The sequence below is a fragment of the Dipodomys spectabilis genome, unplaced genomic scaffold, assembly GCF_019054845.1.
Source record: "Dipodomys spectabilis isolate Male_0828 unplaced genomic scaffold, ASM1905484v1 ptg000098l, whole genome shotgun sequence".
Lineage (NCBI taxonomy): Eukaryota > Metazoa > Chordata > Mammalia > Rodentia > Heteromyidae > Dipodomys > Dipodomys spectabilis.
Genome location: NW_024870775.1, coordinates 13,851,188 through 13,871,699, shown reverse-complemented (window position 1 = coordinate 13,871,699; position 20,512 = coordinate 13,851,188). Strand labels below are relative to the sequence as shown.

Sequence of the window (20,512 nt, the reverse complement as noted above, 5' to 3'; positions counted from 1 at the left end):
ATCTCCCTACCACCTTCAACTGCCAACTATGCCTACCCTCATGGCTTACACTCTCCTTTGTCTCCCCAACCTGAGAAGAACAGGAAGAACAAGCCTTCAATAACTAGAGAGAAACTGGAACACGGAAGAGGACCCAGAAGTCATCATTACTACATTAGCCAAGCCTCAACTAAAACACAGACTAAAGGCACCATTTCCATTGATACCAGAAAGAAATTGCAGTATAGATGGACCCAAAGACTAGGCCACCCGCAACACCTGCAGAAATAGCTACCCACAATTAACTGATTAGGGAAGATGTGGCCAAACTACAAGGATTTATGGCCCTGTACATTGTAAGTATGGGAGGAAACAGGACCAAACCCAACCCCAACCCCCACTCCCAACAGGTGCCCACTCACTCCCGAAATCTCCGGCTGTGGATCTTGGGGAGGGTGCTGGAATCACAGATGGGCTGGCAGGCCACTGTGTCCCGCTGGAGCTCTGTGTCAAATGATGGCTCTTCTGACTTGCCCTCAGCCACAGGAGAGGAGGAGACCGATTCTTCTTCTGTCACCACAGAATCTTCAAAAGAAAAAAAAAAAACAACACTGTAGAACCTCTGCAGGTCCCTGTGCACATAGAGGGGCTTGCAGTGCAGGCAACTCCATGGCATAAGTTTACCAACTCAACTAGCATCTGCATACATCCACCAACTCCTGACAATACCGCAGGGCAGCTCACAGATAGTGAACAGCTCACAGACTCAGGACGAAAGGCAAAAGCTCATTTAGACAGTCAAGACAATTTTCTGGTCTTCCTGGATGCACCAAGCTCCCTCCTTAAGTCTACTTTTCATTTTCACTATAGTAAAATATACAGAAATGTTACTATTTTACCATTTTTAAGCATGCAGTTCAGTAGCCCAATGTAACTTTCAACTTTGGAATCTGGTCTGAAATATCTAAGTATCAGGAAGTTTTTTTTTGTTTGTTTGTTTGTTTTTTGTCGGTCGTGGGGCTTGAACTCTGGGCCTGGGCGCTGTCCCTCAGCTCTTCAGCTCAAGGCGAGTGCTCTACCACTTGAGCTACAGCGCCACTTCCGGTTTTCTGGTGGTTTATTGGAGATAAGAGTCTCACGGTCTCTCCTGCGCGGGCTGGCTTTGAACCGCGATCCTCAGATCTCAGCCTCCTGAGTAGCTAGGATTACAGGCGTGAGCCACTAGCACCCAGCAGTATCAGGAAGTTTTAAATATCTTGGTTAGAGTTCAGTTGCTTAAATGTTTTAAATCATTCTGTATTAAAGAGTTCCTAAATAGCTGAGCACCAGAGGTCCACACCTGTAATCCTCACTATTCAGGAGGCTGAGAGCTGAGGATTGAAGCCAGCCCCAGCAGAAAAGTCACTGAGACTCTAATCTCCAACTAACTACCAAAAAGCCACAAGTGGAGGTCTGGTTCCAGTAGAAGATCACTAACCTTGAGCAAAAAAGTTCAGGCACAACACTCCTCAGGACCAGCACACAAAAAAATGGAATTCTTGCTGGGCATGGGAGGTTCACACCTATAATCCTAGCTGCTCAGGAGGCTGAGATCTGAGGATCACAGTTCAAAGCCAGCCCAAGCAGGAAAGTCTATGAGACTGTAATCTCCAACTAACCACCAGAAAACTGAAAGTGGAGCTGGGTTCAAAGTGGTAGAGTGCTAGCTGCTCAGGAACAGCACCCAGGCCCTGAGTTCAAGCTCCATGACTGACCAAAAAAATAATAATAATAATAATTCCTAAGCTGGGCTCTAGTGGCTCACACTTATAATCCTAGCTACTTGGGAGGCTGAGATCTCTTACCTCCAATGCACTACAGAAAAGGCAATAAGTAGTGCTGTGGCTCAAGTGGTAGAACATTAGCCTTGAGCCACAGAAGCTTCAAGGACAGCACCCAGGCCCTGAGTTCAATGGTATAGCTTAGAGTGTGCATATCTGCTCTGGGCTTGATCTCAAGCACCATAGAAAAAAACACAATAAAGAAACATTGGTGAAGTTGGACACCAGTAGCTCCCACCTGTAATCCTAGCTATTCAGAAGGCTGAGACCTGAGGATAAGGGTTTAAAGCAAACCCAGACAGGAAAGTCCCTGAGAGTCTTATCTCTAATTAACAAGCAAAATGCTAGAAATGGAGCTAGGACTCAAATAGTAGAGTGCTAGCCATGAATGAAAAAGTTAAGGGAAAGCACCCAGGCCTAGAGTTCACACCCTAGTATTGGCATTAAAAAAAAAAAGGAAAAAGAAACCTACCAGTGCCTTAGTAGAAGTGTGTTTAACATGTGGGTATAGTTCAATAACGTCACCATCAAAAACTGGCGAGGATGAGAGTGTGCACAAGTCTCATCCACCCAAGGGGATAGCCGGCATTATACCACAGGTCTGTATGTTAGAGCCACTAGAGCAAACCTACTTCAACAGATGCCCACAGAAGCGACTACTCAATGCTGTCTAAGCCACATTCTCAGCACTGTCCAGAGCAACCTTACTCAGAGTCTAGGACTAAATTGCCTCAGTGCCCATCCATACTGGGCACATTATCCAGGTAAATATAACATCTAGATGAAGGAAAAAAATAATGAACTGCATCTGGGTGCCATCAAAAGCACTGAGAGAAAGGAACCAGAGACTAAGTGGCACCCATTCAAATTTCCAGTGTTGGTGCCACATTAAGGCAGTCTTCCCTGGGAGCTACTCTGCTTTCCTCATCCAGGTGCTATGTTCGCGCTTTGTGAAAAGCCCTCAAGTGGTAACCTTCATGCTCTCTACACTCACCTGAACAGACAACTCAGAAAGAACTTTACTACACACACACCTGTATGTGTTGTACCCTTGTTGGTACATAGTGCTACAGATGGTGAGATGGGGTCACTCTCAAGGCCACTTCAAATTAGAAGAATCCCAATGGCACACAGTTCACAAGTATCTCCTCTATCTCCCAGAAACCCCAGAATCAAAGGCCTGGGATGCTCTACTCCATCAACAGGACTTCATTCCCTGTAAAGCTGGAGTTTGAGAACTCCTATATCCAACATGCAGCATTAACCTGCATTCTATCATAAAGACAAAAGGAGCTAGTAGAATCGAGCACAGCTCCTGGACACAGTCCATTTTCTCACTGCTACTCCCACCTGGAAGTCTTTCCAGCATAAATACAAAGAAACTGGTACCTGTGGGCTCTGCCAGGTCAGGGGCCCGGTCATCTGCACCATTCTCTGAATCTTGGGCATCATCATTGGCCACAGCTGGGCTCCCAGCATTTTCTTGGAGTCGCTGCTGTTTTCTCTCTTGTCTTTCTTTCAAAATAATCTTTAAAATAATTAACCAAACAACTTACATACCCAAATAATGTACAATACAAATTCTCCTGCAAAATAAATTTCCCAAGTACTGCTCACTGGTTGTGCATCTGTAGTGTGGCCATGCTCCCCACTCTCCAGTGACTGATCTAATCCCCATACCCAATGTTGAGAGCACCATGGTGATCTTGGGAATGCAAAGCCAGCACATGAGAACCTGACTTAAACCAACTCTAGGATTCAACAGTTACTCAAGCATGAGCACCTCAATAATCATGAAGCATATATACCACAAGAGTGTGTGACTAACCAAATTGAAGGTTAGCACACAAGTAGTTAATAGTCAACAATGAATGAACAGCTTGGTGACCAAAAGTAGAATGTGTTAAGGAAGTAACTTCCTTCCCCCTTTCTGGTTTTGTTTGTGCTATTCTAAAGTTACAAAAAAAAAAAAAAAAAAAAAAGGAAAAAAGTCTGGCACTAATAGCTCACACCTATAATCCTAGCTACTCAGAAGGCTGAGATCTGAGAATCATACTTCAAAACCAGCATGAACAGGAAAGTCTATGAGATTCTTACTTCCGATTAAATATCATAAAAGCCAGAAATGAAGGAGTGATATTGAATATACTCTTAGTTAGATTGACATGGAACTGTAAGCCCTCTGTACATCACTTTTGTTTACTTTTTGCTCGTCCTGGGGCTTGCAATCAGGGCTTGGGTACTATCCCTGAGTTTCTTTTGTTCAAGACTAGAGCTCTATCACTTGAGCCACAGCTCCACTTCCAGAAAAGTCTTAGAAATTTTTCTGCCCGGGCTGGCTTCGAACCATAATCCTCAGATCTCAGCCTCCTGAGTAGCTAGGATTACAGGTGTGAGCCATTAGCACCCAGCTGTACATCACCTTTATGATAATTTTAAAAAGCCAGAAGTACAGCTGTGGTTCAAGCAATAGAGTACTAGACCTGAGTGAAAAAGCTCAGAGACAGCACCCAGTACCTGAGTTCAAGCCCTAGGACCAACACACAAAAAAATTTTGTTTTTCCACCTGAAGTGATGGCGCCCTACTTCATACAATGCATCACATCATGGCTGAGAAAATGAGGGTCATGGCCATCTTCAAGAGTAGGCAATGGGGGCTGGGACGGTGGCTCAGTGGTACAGCACTTGCCTTGCATGCATGAGGCCCTGGGTTTGAAAAAAAAAAGAAAAAAGCCGGAAGTGGCACTGAGGCTCAAGTGGTAGAGCACTAGCCTTGAGCTGAAAAGCTGAGGGACAGCGCCCAGGCCCAGAGTTCAGGCCCCATGACTGGACCCCCCCAAAAAAATTTTTTTTTAAAAGCCAGCCTGTGCAGAAAGGTCCCTGTGAGACTATTATCTCCAATTAAACACTCAAAAGCCAGGTATGGTGCTGCAGCTCAAGTGGTAGAATGTTAGGGTCAGGGAAAGTGTCCAGGCCCTGAATATTATATGAATATGGAGAATTTTATTGCCTCATATGAAAATAGAACGAGACCTTTAAAATCATTTTAAGAACAGGATGGGGGGATAAGGGAGAATGGAAGGGGTGACTTTGATTAGGATACCCTGCATACACATATAGAAATGTCACAATGAAACTCCTCTTACACAATTAATGTTTGCTGATAAAAAATACACATTTTTTTCAACATAAAATTTTGATAGAAATTAGAAACAAAGTATGACCCACACTTAGTGGTCAAACATCTCAGACATAGGATGTAAATAGACAGTACCAGTTTTGTTAAACAGTACTAAGTAACATTAGTAAACAAGTAATACACTAAGTAAAAACACAAGTAACAAGTAAACAGCTATGGCAATATGCTAAAGAAACACAAAACACAATGTTATGCAACATGTACAAGTAATATAAGATTTGGCTGCTTGTTGGGTGGTACTGGGTCTTGAACTAAGTGCTTCACTCTTGCTGGGCACATACTCTTATTGTTGAACCACACCTCTAGCCACTTTTTACTCTGGATATTTTTGAGATACGGTCATATTTCTGCCCTGGCCAGCCTCAATAATGTATAGACCATAATACCTCCTATTTTTTACTTCCCACCACAGATGAAATGAGATGAGAGATGCATAACACAGCATCAAGCTACTGGTTGAAATGGAGTCTTTAGAACTTTTTTCCCAGGTAGGACTCACTACAATCGTCTTGGTGTGTGCCTCCCTAGTAGCTAGATTACAGAACACAAGCCATGGAATCCAGCTGTTTGTTTTTGAAGCAGGTCTCACTGTATTTCTTAGGCTAACCTCAAATTTATGATCCTACTGCCTCTCCTTCTTGAGTGCTGGGATTACAAGCATTGGCCACCACATAATAATAACCTAAAAACTAAAGATGCAAGAAGTAGAAGTCAGTATGGATATGTGACATTGTACTCATTTGCCAGTGCCTTGCTTCCATGGAAACACTACACATACCTTCTTCAGTGATGTGGGCTTCTTGGCCTTGGGGACCTCCCTCTGCTTCCCCTTCTTCATCAAGGGGGCACTAGAATCTAGAGGGTTGTGCGGAGTCTTCACCTGATTGAAGCGGTGGTTTCTCTCCCCCGAGGTAGCTCCTTTGGAAAGGACTGGCACAGCTCCAACTGTAGCATGGTGGGACATATGTCACATGGTCACTTTCCAATGGCCCTGACCAGCTCCATACTGTCTGTCCAGGATATTTGACGGAGTCTCCCATGCCTCCCCAGCCAGACCCCACAACCTTTCTTATCTCTGCCAAGCAATCTCTCACACATTCTTCTTACTGGCAATGATTCCAAATGAAATTTATTATCTTTTGGATGAGATCTCAAATCTATCAAATACTTCAGAAAGATGTAAACTTTATCCATATAATCAAATCTGCTGACTCCCGGTAAGTCTAATAATGCATGGATCTCATGTTTTGACCAGGGACCACTGCTGTGGGAAGTCAGCCCTGCCCACCACACAGCGAACTAGCACTGCCTTTGCAGAAACTGGTATTGCTTTCCACACGTGCACCTTCTATCAAGCTATCTAACAAGGCCCTTATACAACTCCAGTAATATTTCTATTTAATTCTCTTCAATTTTCTGGCTATAAGCTTGTTTCCCAATCTCACCATAGGCAGCATGGTGTAATCAATCTCTCCACCTGACTCAACACTAACTGTCCTGAACACCCTACTTCTCATCTTAGTAACTATATAGAGAAAAAAATTCTGTGTCTTTTCCAAAACTTCCATTTTTGTTTTTTTGAGAAAAGGTCTCCCTATGTAGCCCAAACCTAGCCTCAAACTAGTGATTCTCCTATCTTCCAAGTGCTAAAATGACAGAAGCACATCCTGTTCTCTGCTTTTCAATTAAGAAAATTTCCAAGCAGATGCCAAAGGGAATGCTACACCACAAATCCCCATGCACCCTTCATCGTATTTCAACAACCATCTATCTGTTTCCAATATATTTTAGTCACCCTCTTTTAATAACACAATATGGAGTCTTATAATACATGCTTTGTCTCTCAGATCTGCCTCTTCAATCATTTATGCAATCCCCCTACTTCAGGACAAAGCATTCACTTACACAGCTGTCCAAGACAATTCTACCTGCATTTGAGACTGTTTCTTACCTAAGCTAAGCACAGCTGCTTACATCTACAGAGCCTCATTCCAGTGTTTAACACACACACATAAGTACAACAGCCCTGCTTACATCTGCTTATTCACCTCGTACCCAATGCCACCATCAAGATCAGCCCTTCATATGGGCAAAACCTTCACCTGGACTCTCAGCTCTGCAGCTCCTATTCCCTACTGCCAGGCAATTCTGGGCAGAGCAGCCACAGTGGACTCTGGAATCTTTGTTCCCACAGCAGTGAGGCTGATCTCTTCCTCAAACAAAGTAGTTACAAAGGTAGTTACAACTGCCCAAAGCAATCCTATCAGCCTCTAGCAAAATCAAGAAAGACTTAGAGCAGCACAAGAGCCTAATCATTCCATTCAAGTTGGATGTATAACTTTCAACTGGGACTGTGGTATCAGGAATAGCCTGCCTCTTTGGTAGGCCAAGTATAGTTCAGCTTGCATAAAGTCATCTTTGTCCTATCTAATACATGTACCTGTATCTGTGACCCAAATTACGTAGTCTGGCTACTGCCCAGGACCATATTGTTGCATTAAGTCTCCCAATATATTGCACTTTAATCTCCAGTAACAAAACCCACAATCCACCCCAGGTAGGATAATAAGTCACACCTGGACACACTGTAAAAAACTAGATTATAAGCAGTAGAGTAACCACTTAGAAAATAATTAAAACTGAAGTTTAAAAAAAAACAAAAACACTCTATGCCTTGAGTCCATGAGGCCCTGGTTTTGATTCCTCAGCACCACTGAAGCAGAAATAGTCAGAAGTGGCACTGTGGCTCAAGTGGTAGAGCACTTGCTTTCAGCTGAAGAGCTCAGGAACAGTGCCCAGGCCCAGAGCTCAGGCCCCATGACTGACCAAAAAAAGCACTCTAAAGACACTCATTATAAAAGACAATGGGAGAAAAAACAAATGAAATTTTAAAAAAAATTCCTTAATAGCAGATGGGAAAATAACATCAACACATATTAAATATTAAAAAACAAAATACTCCTCTCAAAAGGGAGACTCCCAGACTAGATTCAAAAACAAAACATCTCAGAGCCAAAGACTGCTAGGTAGCTGTTGTTATTTTTCCTTATGCTAAGGTAAGCACATCTCTCCTCTCATTAACTTACGAACCAGCTGGAAAACTGGACTTGAGCTGGGAGCAGGTAGAAACTCCTAGAAGGCCCCAGAGTTATCTTCTAGCTAGTTTTGCCCAGGGATGCATGGCACTAAGTCAGTTAACAATTCTAGCCTGGTGTCAGAAGCTCACACCTATAATTCCAGCTACTCAGGAGGCTGAGATCCGAGGATCTCAGTTAAAAGCCATCCGTGAGACTCTTATCGCAAATTAACCACCAAGAAGGCCAGATGTGGAGTTGTGGCAAAAGTGACAGAGCACTAGTCTTGGGCACAAAAGCTCAGGGACAACACCAAAGCCCTAAGTTCAAACTTCAGGATACAGACACATACACACACAACCTGAATTATGTTTTTCTAATTTTAACTTTTCCTAGTGAAGGATGTTTTCAGGGGAGTCCTAAAGGGAAGGCAGTATGCAGTCAGGAAGTGGGCACACTTGGAATCTCTAGCCAAAATACCACCTCAATGCTGTCAAAATCCTAGCTGCAACTGATTCCTTTAAACTATCTAAAAACCTATTGTGAATGAGGGCTCCCATTCTGCTAATTATTTCACATTGTGACATGTCCAACTTGAGCCTAAAAGGATCACCTTTAGAGAAGACCTACTCCTTTCCTTGTTTTTTAAATACTTCATCTTGGTCAATAGTTTACACCTGCAATAACAGGCATCAGATGCAACTGAAACAGGTTTGACTGCCTCACAAACATTGGGCTCCATGACATCTCCATGTTCTACTCCAGACCTGGGCCCTAGGAAATGACCTACTGTGCTGCTTGAGAAGCGTTATTCCCAATGGTGCGCAATGTCAATGTACAGGAACAAAAGAAAGCAGGACAAGCAGAAATAGACACAATGTAAAACAGCACCAAAAAGTATAAAACCAACTTTGGCTCTAGCTCTGCTTTCTATTCCTAGGCATACTTAGGCTCTAAGCTTCAGAGATAACCTTGATTATCAATGGCTCTTCCTCTATCTTCTGCTCCTCATGATTTAACACTTCCAGTAAGAGGGCTGTTGTCACTGGTGTGGCAACCCCTCTTCAACTAACTACTCAACAACAAATACTCTGTGGTACACCACCAATATCATGCAAGTTTCCTACAGGTTCCCCAGGAAACTTGTTGTAATATCAGTGTTTGGAAGAACACTCTCCAGACTTTACTGAGGGCTACAGAGGCTACTCAAAACACCTGCTCTGAGAGTTCTCAAAGTTAAGGCCATTTCTGCTATAATACAAGAGGGAATTCCAAAGCTAGCTACTGAGGAAAAGCTGCTTTTGCTCATAGGTAAAAGAGTATCAACACTTAGTAAAGCCTCTGGATTGTTCTGTAAATACTGATACAAAATGGTATCACTCTAGGCTTTTATCAAACTTAGAGGTTATTTTTAGGGAAGATTGCCTATTAAGCTTCAATGTAAGAATTAATCAGACATATGATGTATGAAATTGAATCTTACTATGAATACTGCCCAAATTCATGAGGTAATCAAGGAATTTTTAAAACATACTTGAACCATTTTTTAGAATCTTTAAAGTTTGGGAATATTTGAATAGATTGTACCTGAATTATCAGAGGGGATGACAACAGGGTTTAGTTTTGTTTTTTTTTTAATTAATGTAGGAGACACATATTGAGGTATTTATAGGTAAAATGATAACTACAAGTTTGCTCTAAAATCCTTAAGAAAATGAAGGATTTCAGATGATGTAAGACTGGCAACATGGTCAATGTTGATGGCTGATGGTACTGACTGAAGAGTTCATAATATTCTTCTACTTACAATTTTTCATAATAAAAAGTGGAAAAATAATACTAACAAAGTGGTGCTTTACATAGTTTTGATAGGCATTTCCTTGATCACTGATAAGTGTTGACTATATTTCCATGTATTCATTGATAAGGTTTTTTTTTGGGGGGGGGGGGGAGGCATTGTTTTTTATATTGCAGCACTAGGAACTGAACTCAAGGCCTCCTGCAGCTTGCTAAGGCAAATGCTCTTATCATTTGAGCCTCAACCCTACTCCTTTTGCTTTTAGTTTGTTTTCCAGATACAGTCTGCATTATCTTATCCAGGCTGACCCCAACCACTATCCTCCTACCTCCTGCCTTCTGCTTGTCTGGGATTATAGATGTATATCATCATATCAATCTGTTTTTGGTTTTGTTTTTTTTTGTCGGTCATGGGGCTTGAAATCTGGGCCTGGGCGCTGTCCCTCAGCTCTTCAGCTCAAGGCAAGCGCTCTACCACTTGAGCTACAGCGCCACTTCCGGTTTTCTAGTGGTTTATTGGAGTAGGAGTCTCACGGTCTTTCCTGCCCGGGCTGGCTTTGAACCACGATTCTCAGATCTCAGCCTCCTGAGTAGCTAGGATTACAAGCGTGAGCCATCGGCGCCTGGCTCAATCTGTTTTTTTGAGACAAGATCTCACTGTGTAGCCAAAGCTGGCCAGGAACTTGCAATGTTCCTGCCTCCACCTTCTGAATACTGGAATTATGAGCGCTATAGTCACTTATGTCTTTTATGAAGAGCTGATTTTCAAATACTTTTTTTTTTGTTAGTTGTGGCACCTGAGCACTGTCCCTCAGCTCTTCAGCTTCAGCTCAAGATAATCACTCTACCACTTGAGCCACAGCACCACTTCCAGTTTTTCTGGTGGTTTTTACTGGAGATAAGAGTCCTCATGAACTTTCCTGCCCAGCTGGCTTTGAGCCACAATCCTCAGATCTCAGCCTCCTGAGTAATTAGGGTTACAGGCATGAGCCACTGGTTCCAGGCTTTCAAATCCTTTTGCTTTTTAATTAAGGACTGTCTTTTATGCTAATTTTAAGTATATATCTGAAATAATGTATTACTCCTAAACATTTGTAAGTTTTAGTTTTAACCATTTTGGTTTCATTTTGAGCTACAGTATGAGGTATAGGTCTAACTTTACTATTTAGCACCTAGAAAATCCATTTGCCCAGTTCTTTCTGAAGAGCCACTATTGTTTATTTTAATGGACACCAACATTCTTGCCAAATTCAACCAGTTACCAGGAGCCAGTGGCTCACACCTACAATCCTAGCTTTTCAGGAGACAGAGATCTGAGGAATACAGTATGAAGCCATTCTGGGCAGCAAAGTCCATAGGACTTTTATCTCCAATTAGCCACCAAAAAAGTGGAGGTGTGGCTCAAATGATATAGAACTCTAACTTTGCAAAAAAGGCCTAGGAAGTCCACATTATGAGTTCAAGCCCTGTACCAGCACAGAAAAAAATAAATAAATAAATAAATAAATAAATAACTGAAACAACTGGCTGGTATATTCGGGTTTATTTGTATACCTCTCAATTCTAATCCATTAGCCCATGTCTATGTTTTATTCCAATACTACACTTGTTGCAATGATAAATAAATTTTCACTGTAAGAGACAATATTTAGTAGGAGAAAAACAAAAGAGGGGCTAACAATGTTCGACAAGAAATGTACTCATTACCTTACTAATGTAACTGTAACCCCTCTGTATAACAGCATCTTTACAATAAAATAATTTTTTTTTAAAGATATATTTACAAAATGAAACCTCTGAAAAAAGTTTTGAGCCCTGGTCAAAATGAGAATATACCTACCTGAGAACACAACTGGTCTGGAGGACTGCTTGGCATTCTGGGCATGCTGCTTCTTTTCCAGTGCTGCCAACATGCCCCCTAAATCCAACTGCACTGGAATCTGGCTCTTCTTTCCACTGTTTTTAAAATTATTCTAGAAAGTTCAAAAACCACAGGTTTACTTGTAATACTATGTTTTACAAAATGAGATTTTCATTTTACAAAAACTACATATAAAGATAAAATGAACATATGTAAGAGACTACAAAAAAAAAATTTTTTTTTTTTTTTTTGGGGGGGGGTCCGGTCATAGGGCCTGAACTCTGGGCCTGGACATTGTCCCTTAGCTCTTCAGCTCAAGGCTACCACTCTACCACTTGAGCCACAGTGCCACTTCCGGCTTTTTTTCTTTTTGCTTATATGGTGCTGAGGAATCCAACGCAGGGCCTCATGCATGCAAGGCAAGCGCTCTACCACTGAGCCACCTTCCCAGCCCAAGAGTTAAAAATTTTTTTAAATCAACTTAAGTAAAGTCAGAACAATCTCACAGTGTCAGACAACACTACTGTGGTTGGTTCTGAACCCCCTCATTCAGAGCACTAGGTTTATATAAAGTCATCTACATATCTTTCTACTTCTCTAGTGAGTTATTGGCAGACAAGACACTAAGGCAAATAAAAGTTTGTCAGGTGACTTGACTAGAATTGCTGCCTCACTTGCATCATTCTTTCTCCAACTGCCTAAATGAACCAATAAACTGTAATGAAAATTTTGGATATAAACAAAAGTCTATGTATACCCAAATCACACACTTAGCAGATGAATACTACATATAGGTCTCTCTTACTTTTCTAAGTAAATGTTAAGAGTTGTGATTTGAGTTTTGAGAATGCGTAAAGCTATACCAAAAAAGCACAATTACTGGTTCTAAGGCATTCAGGGCCTCTACTCTCATACCCACTCTCCTGCCACCCATTCTTTTCCTCTCACCTGGGCACAAAAAACAAAACAAAACAACAAAGAACTTTCTAAAGAATGGCCCAAATGGAAGTGGCTCAAGTGTTAGAGCACTCATCCTGAAGAGCTCAGGAATACTGCCCAGGCCCAGAGTTCAAGCTCCATGACCGACCAAAAAAAAAAAAAAAAAAAAAAAAAAAAAAAAAAATATATATATATATATATATATATATATATAAGGGTAACCCATAATTATAGCTGGGCACCAGTGGCTCACACCTATAATCCTAGCTACTCAGGAGACTGAGATCTGAGGATCATGGTTCAAAGCCAGCCCAAGCAGGAAAATCTGTGAGACTCTTATCTCCAATAAACCACTCAGAAAACAGGAAGTGCCACTATGGCTCAAGTGGTAGAACACTAGCGTTGAGCTGAAGAGCTGAGGGACAGTGCTCAGGCCCAAAGTTCAAGCCTACAACTGACAAAAAACAACAACAAAAGAATGGCCCAAAGTACGCAAGTTCCCCTTCGGAATTATGAATCACAACTCCAACCTGAATCTATGGTATCAAGAAGAATCACTTCCTCTTTGGCTTTTGTATTGATGCTTGAGATTTTTTTGCCTCTTATTTCTTATGTAACATACTACTGGCCTTGAAAATAAATTCTTCCCTTTCCTGAATGAACAGTCAACTTTTCCCCCTCCTTTCTTTTGTTTTTTTTTTTAATTTTTTTATTGTGAAAATACCGTACAGAGGGGTTACAATTACATGGGCAAGGTGATGAGTACATTTCTTATCAAGCATTGTTTCCTCCTCCTTTGTTTCCCCTTCCCATACCTTTCCATCTCCTCCTCTCCCCACTCCACCCCACCCAGCCAAAGTTGTAAAGTTTGTTTTTCAACATAACAACTTGTACATCTCATTGTTGCAATGGGTCCACCTGTATCCCTATTTAAACGGTTTGTTTTTGCCCTTCCCCTCCAAAAATTATACCAACCAAAAGCTGGGCGCTGGTGGCTCACGCCTGTAATCCTAGCTACTCAGGAGGCTGAGATCTGAGGATCGCGGTTCAAAGCCAGCCCGGGTAGGAGAGACCGTGAGACTCCTATCTCCAATAAACCACCAGAAAACCGGAAGTGGCGCTGTAGCTCAAGTGGTAGAGTGCTCGCCTTGAGCTAAAGAGCTGAGGAACAACGCCCAGGCCCAGAGTTCAAGCCCCGCGACCAACCAAAAAAAACAAAACAAAACAAAAATTATACCAACATACCATGGGGGAGGGACTCCCCCTCCTTTCTAACTCAACTCAGGAAGCAATTCTCAAGGGAAGGCAGAGATCAAGACAAAACCAACTGTGTCACAGTAAACAAAAATAATTGAAAAGTAGGTTTTATTAAGAATTTAGTAAGAAAAATCTAACAATTACCTGTGGCTGCTGTTTAGACTGAAATTTCAATGTCTCTACTTTGTCTCTTCTTTCAGATGCAACTGCCAGGTTGGGAAATTCTTCAGCATCCTAAGCAAACCACACATTTTTAGTTCTTTATTCATTCAGAGAATGCAAATACATTAAGTGCAATTTCCCTAGCTTATAATTTTCTTTACTATGATCCACAGAAATTTAAAGTTGACATAAAACATGCCCAAAATACTACCATTAGAGCTTCTGCTTTAAATCTTGTCCAATAAAAGGTAGAGTACCCAAGGATCATGGCTTACCCAAAAGAGTCTACAGAACTGATCTTGAACTTCAAAGGCAATGTTTTTAAAGACTGGGGCATATCTCAATTGACAGAGTGCCTGTACAGAAAATACCAGGTCTTTGGGGGGGTGGGGTGGGAGGCGCAGTGGCTCACATCTGTAATCCTAGCTACTCAAGAAGCTGAGATCTGAGGATCTGGGTTCCTGCCTAGGCTGGAAAGTCTATAAGACTCTTACCTCCAATAAACCACAAGAAAACTGGAAGTGGCACTATAGCTCAAGCGGCAAAGCACTAGCCTTGAGCTGAAGAGCTGAGGGATAGCACCTAGGCCCACAGTTCAAGCCCCATGACCAAAAAAACAAAACAAAACAAAAAAACAGGGCTGGGGGTCTGGGAAGGTGGCTCAGTGGTAGAGTGCTTGCCTTGCATGCATGAGGCCCTGAGTTCGATTCCTCAGCACCACATAAGCAGAAAAGGCCAGAAGTGGTGCTGTGGCTCAAGTGATAAAGTGCTAGCCTTGAGCTGAAGAGCTGAGGGACAGCGCCCAGGCCCAGAGTTCAGGCCCCACAACCGACCAAAAAAACAAACAAAAAAATAGGGAATAGCAGGCCTTGAGTTAAAAAAAAAAAAAAAAGTATCAGCCAGGCAGCAATGGCTCATGTCTATAATCCTGCTATTCAGGAGGCTGAGATCTGAGTATCACAGTTCAAAATCAGCCAGCCCAAGAAGGAAAAGTCTTTAAGACTCTTAACTTCATTAAAATAAACAACAACAACAACAAAGCCAGAAGTGGAGTTGTGGCTGAACTGGTAGAGCACTAGCCTTGAGTAACAGAAGCTCAGGCACAGTGCTCAAGCCCTGGTGCATGTGCACACATGCACGCACACACACGCAAACACGCAAGCAAACACACACAAACACAAACACACACACACACACACACACACACACACAAAATCAAATCTAGTTTCAGTAGGCCTAACTATGCTACAATTTATACTGGACAGGCTAACAATAAGCCTGGTTAAAAGAATGTTAAAATCACTTAGAAATTTCTGAGTACTGATGGCTCACACCTATAACTCTAGCACCTCAGAGACTGAGATCTGAAGTTGTGGTTCAAAGCTGGCCCAGGCTGAAAAGTCTGAGACTCTTATCTTTAGCCTGCAAAAATGCTGAACAGGAGGTATGGCTCTGGTGTTACCAGCCATGAGAATAAAAAGTCAAGAGAGAATGAGAGATACCAAGCTTAAACCTCAGTACCAGAAAAACAAAAACACTTAAAAAATAACTTAGGTCTTTTTGTCAAGATTTTGTCATCCTATCAGATAGATACCGTCGGGAAAATTATATATGAAATAGAGGCAGAAACATGAATTGCTCATCAACCCTAACCACTAATATCAAATAGATACCCTGAAAGAGCTTTTAGAAACATTCTTCCAAGTTTGTGGGAACATCCTGGGTTTGATCCTAAGATGCACACCTGGGCAGCACTTCTATGAAGTGCTACAGAAGCAGCCAGGAACCTGCCTCAGACAAGGCAGCATGAAAAATACAACAAGACCTGTGAGAAACGTAGTCGGACTTTGGCTGATTTACAAAATGCATCATTACTAGATGTCCTAGAAAACAAAGAGTACTTTTGGAGGAAGTTCATGGAATTCTCCAAAGTGGAGTCCATAACAGATTTATAACATTCTAAGTCTCTCTATATATAGTGAAGCATTTTACAACAAGATAATCTCGGTAGAAAAGGGTAATACTGCAAAAGAGAGTATCCTAAAGCAGAGGAGAAAACTAAGGAGAAATATGAGTAGCAAGCAACAACAGCTATTAAATTCAATACAAGCAGTTTTGTCTACCAATCATTCATTCAAATGTTTACTAAGTGTCTGCCATAAGACATCTGGGAAGTCAAAAGGTGAAGACAGTAAGTTACTATTTTCTTTAGTATTAAAAGAGGATTATTGAAGAAAATGTTAAACATTTAGGAAACCAGTATACATTCATGTGTCCACATTTAACACAAAATGAGTAATATAAATACAAATGTACTTCAATCCTTGGTGGCTCTTGAACTGTCAAGATTTCATAGTTTGATTTAGACTTTTCTTTCTTTTTCTTATTCTTTCTGGAAGCTTCTTTCTTTTCAAGGTCATCACCTTGTGATGCTTTAGACTAGAAAAATAAAAGCAAAATTAGTGAGATTTTAGAGCACTCAACAGAATCTTCACTATTATGATTTAGATACCAATTGTAGGTGCTAAAATTAAGATTATCAGTCCCATGGCAACCATAGTCAAAATAAGGCTTCTCTTCCCCTACTTCTAAAAAGCTACTGTTCACACAGTAGAACAATTCTGAAAAGAAAAACATCTGATACTACCACATGGATTGCTCAATTCCTTCTGAAATCTGGTGGCTGGATATATCTAAACTTTCACCTTGAAGTGATCAGGCAACAATCAGTAGTACCAATCTGTGTTCTCTCACACATCATGCCACTACTGTCAGTACATCAAGAAGGTACCCCTGATCTGTCTATGAACAGAATCACCCTAAAGCATCTGATCAGACTCAAGTCTAGTCCGCAATTAAACTGAACTTGCCACTCCCATAGGCCCTTCAAATCAAGCCCTTTCCTCAGTAAGGGCAGATGTGTTGTGTCCTCAGGGCCTTTGCAGTTAACACCCACACAGGGCTAAATCTACTCCCTCCCTGTGCCAAGTCACCTCATTTCCAGCAAGCTCCTCCCTCTCTGTGGGCCTCTCCCTCTGAGCTTGCCTGGTTTTTTCTTAAGAGCACTCACCACTCTTGAACTATTCTAAATCTGTGCATCTGTTAAGTTTTTCTCTATTACATTAGGATCTTGGTCTAAAAGGGCTAGGCCTTGTTAAGTTTGAGTCTTCCTTTCCTCACCCAGAAAGGGGAGGATAAATTCCCCCCAGGTTCAATAGGTATAAAAAGAATGAGTTTTCTCCATGACCTAGAAGAGCTAATCCAGTTTCTTAAGTGAAAATCTGTCTTTTCTTAAAAGAAAAGACATATTTTAAGGATGTCTATAGAGTGATCATATTTTGTTTTAAAGAATTAGAAATTTTGGGGCTGGGAATGTACCTTAGTGGTACAGTGTTTGTGTAGCATGCGTGAAGCCCTGAGTTTGATTCCTCAGTACTACAAAAACAGAAAAAGCCGGACTGGTGCTGTGGCTCAAGTGGTAGAGTGCTAGCCTTGAGCAAAGGAAGCTCAGGGACAGTGCCTAGGCCCTGAGTTCAAGTCCCAGAACTGGCAAAAAAAAAAAATTAGAATTAGAATTAGAAAAATTAGCTGAGTATCCGTGGATTTCATCTATATTCCTACTTACTAGGAGGCTGAGACACGAGGATCACAAATTGAAGCCAGTCTGCAAGAGGAAGCCCATGAGAATCTTATTTCCAATTAACCACCAAAAAGCTAGTAGTGGAACTGTGGCTCAAGTGGTAGTGCACTAGCCTTGAGCAAAACAGCTCAGGGACAGCACTTAGGCCCTTAGTTCAAGCCCCAGTACAAGCACCAAAAAAAAAAAAAAAAAAAAGGAAGAAAGAATGAAAAGAAAAAGAAAAAATTACAAAAACATGGCTGTAGAGCACAGCCTAGCATACTAAAAGCCACAGGTTCCATCACTGGTCTACAGGAGAAAACAATAAAAAGCTAGAGGGAGATAGGTAAAAACATAAGCAAAACAGAACTCCCTATCCTATCAATCTGTTGTATTTTCATAAGTGTAAGGAAGAACATATAGATGTATAGTAAACTGCTAATGCAGGCTTTCCTGAGAGTTAGCAATCAAGAGGCACAGGGAGATCTGGGAGGCTGGGGATCTGGGTTCAAGTCCCAGCACCAAAGTAAAACAATAAATCCTTATAGTGTTATTTATCATTTATGCAAAAAAATTTAACAGTAGAGTTTTAAAAGAATAAGCCAGGGGCTGAGAAGATGACTCAGTGGTAGAGTGCTTGCCTAGCATGCCTGAGGCCCTGGGTTCAATTCCTCAGCACCACATAAGCAAAAAGAAAAAAGCTGGAAGTGGAGCTGTGGCTCAAAGTGGTAGAGCGCTAGCCTTGAGCTGAAGAGCTGAGGGATAGCGCCCAGACCCAGAGTTCAGGCCCCACGACCAGACCCAAAAAAATTAAAAAATTAAAAAAATAAAAGAATAAGCCATTATGGTTTTATTCCAATTGTCTAAAATGTAAAGACATCTGGATTATGAGAGATCTTCATATTCTTATTTTAGAATTTTTCTAAAACACTTTCCTTACACCTATAAAATTTTTTTAAAGATTCTAAGACAATAGAGCAAAGCCTGTTAATTCTCTAGGTATTAGGAAATTGGACAGCAACTGGGAAGTCTCAACTAAAAAACTAGGCAGAGGGCTGTTGTTTGCCTGTACTCAGTCACTGATGCAAAGTTCTCAACACAGAGTAGTGTGAACAAACACATCTTACTTTGCCGTACTTTCCCTGGATTACAGAATCAAACACATACCTATGGCTACCATACCAATGGATACCAAAAAGCATTTTCATGCTCAAATGGATTGCACATGCTACACTAAAGATATACCATATTTCAATCTAATGTATCCACCTAACATGAAATTCAAGAATATCTAGACTGGGACTGAGAGTGTAGCTGTGTTAGAGTACCTGCCTAGGTAGGTGAGACCTTAGATTCAATCTCCAGCTTCATAAAAAAAATAATAAAATGAAATTTAAAAAAATAAAATTAGGGCTGGGAAGGTGGCTCAGTGGTAGAGCGCTTGCCTTGCATGCCTGAGGCCCTGGTGAAAGCCGGAAGTGGCGCTGTGGCTCAAGTGGTAGAGCGCTAGCCTTGAGCTGAAGAGCTGAGGGACAGCGCCCAGGCCCAGAGTTCAGGCCCCACGACTGGACAAAAAAAATAAAATTAAAAAAATTAAAAATTAGAAGTTTAAAAAACCAGTTGGGCACCATTGACTCACGCCTGTTAATCCTAGTTATTCAGGAGGCTGAGATCTGAGGATCGCAGCTCAAAGCCAGCCCAGGCAGAAAAACCCCTGTGAGACTCTTATCTCTAATTAACTCGTCAAAAACTGGAAATGGTGCTGTGGTCAAGAGGTAGAGCGCAAGCCTTGAGCACAAAGAGGCACAGGGACAGCACCCAGGCATTGAGTTCAAGCCCTACAACAGGGGAAAAAAAAATTTAAAAAGCAAACAAAGAAATAAATCAACAAAGGCTCTTAAAATAGATTCAGAGATTGATAAAATACCATCTAAAACTACTTAAATGTTCCAGGCGCCAGTAGCTCACACCTGTAATCCTAATCAGGAGGCTGTGACCTAAGGTTCATGGTTTGAAGCAAGCTCGGGAAGAAAGTCCGTAAGAATCTTATCTCTGATTAACAAAATTTGGAACTGGAACTATGGCTCAATCGGTAGAGTACCAGCCTTGAGTGAAAAAGCTAAGGAATAATGCCTAGTTCCTGAGTTCAAGCCTAGTATCAGCACAAAATAAGATGTAATACATATTACATACCTTATAATATATATTAATATATGTAATATATGTTAATGTACCCCAGTATGCTATCCCTTAACAGGTAAATGAACTGCAATTAATTAAAAATCAATACCATATGCCAGGTGATCATAAAATATGGAAGTCAATTATTTTGCTGAACTCTGTACTGGGATAATCATTCAAATTCAATGACAAGAGACTGGGACAAAAGATGCAGCAATTTTTTTACACACTAGAGCATAATTTTCTGCCATCATTTCTTTTTTAAAGCAGTCTAGAGCTGTGTGTGTGGGGGGGGGGGGGGGGGGCGGGGCCAGAGGTGTACATTGCTTATCTAGCACATGTAAGAGCCTGGGCTTGATTCACAGCACAACCAAAAAAAATTCAAAAATAGTTTATGGACCCTTTTAAGTCTAAATGTACATTATCACTCATACAAAAGCTATCTCTTGTAATGGTGACTTAAAGACTAATATCCTATGCTTTCTTTTTAAGGTGCGAAGTACAAACTAGACAGTACCGAATAGAATGAAGTACCATCCAAGTTAGGATTTAGACAGAGGAGAGACTGCAGAAGGTCAACATAATAAAATAAAAAGGTGTTTTTTTTTCTTGTTTGTTTACTGT

General features: G+C 41.3%; 1 protein-coding gene across 1 annotated transcript in view; it reads right to left on the bottom strand.

Annotated features, from left to right (window-relative positions):
- Positions 1-20,512, bottom strand: part of Secisbp2 (SECIS binding protein 2) — a 38,158-nt gene that overhangs the window by 6,341 nt on the left and 11,305 nt on the right. Inside the window, exons 8-13 of the mRNA XM_042686702.1 lie at positions 16,405-16,527; positions 14,071-14,160; positions 11,710-11,842; positions 5,777-5,943; positions 3,189-3,327; positions 402-564 (exon numbers count right to left, since the gene is read on the bottom strand). Of these exons, the coding sequence (XP_042542636.1) occupies positions 402-564; positions 3,189-3,327; positions 5,777-5,943; positions 11,710-11,842; positions 14,071-14,160; positions 16,405-16,527 (815 nt within the window). The remainder of the gene's footprint in view (positions 1-401; positions 565-3,188; positions 3,328-5,776; positions 5,944-11,709; positions 11,843-14,070; positions 14,161-16,404; positions 16,528-20,512) is intronic.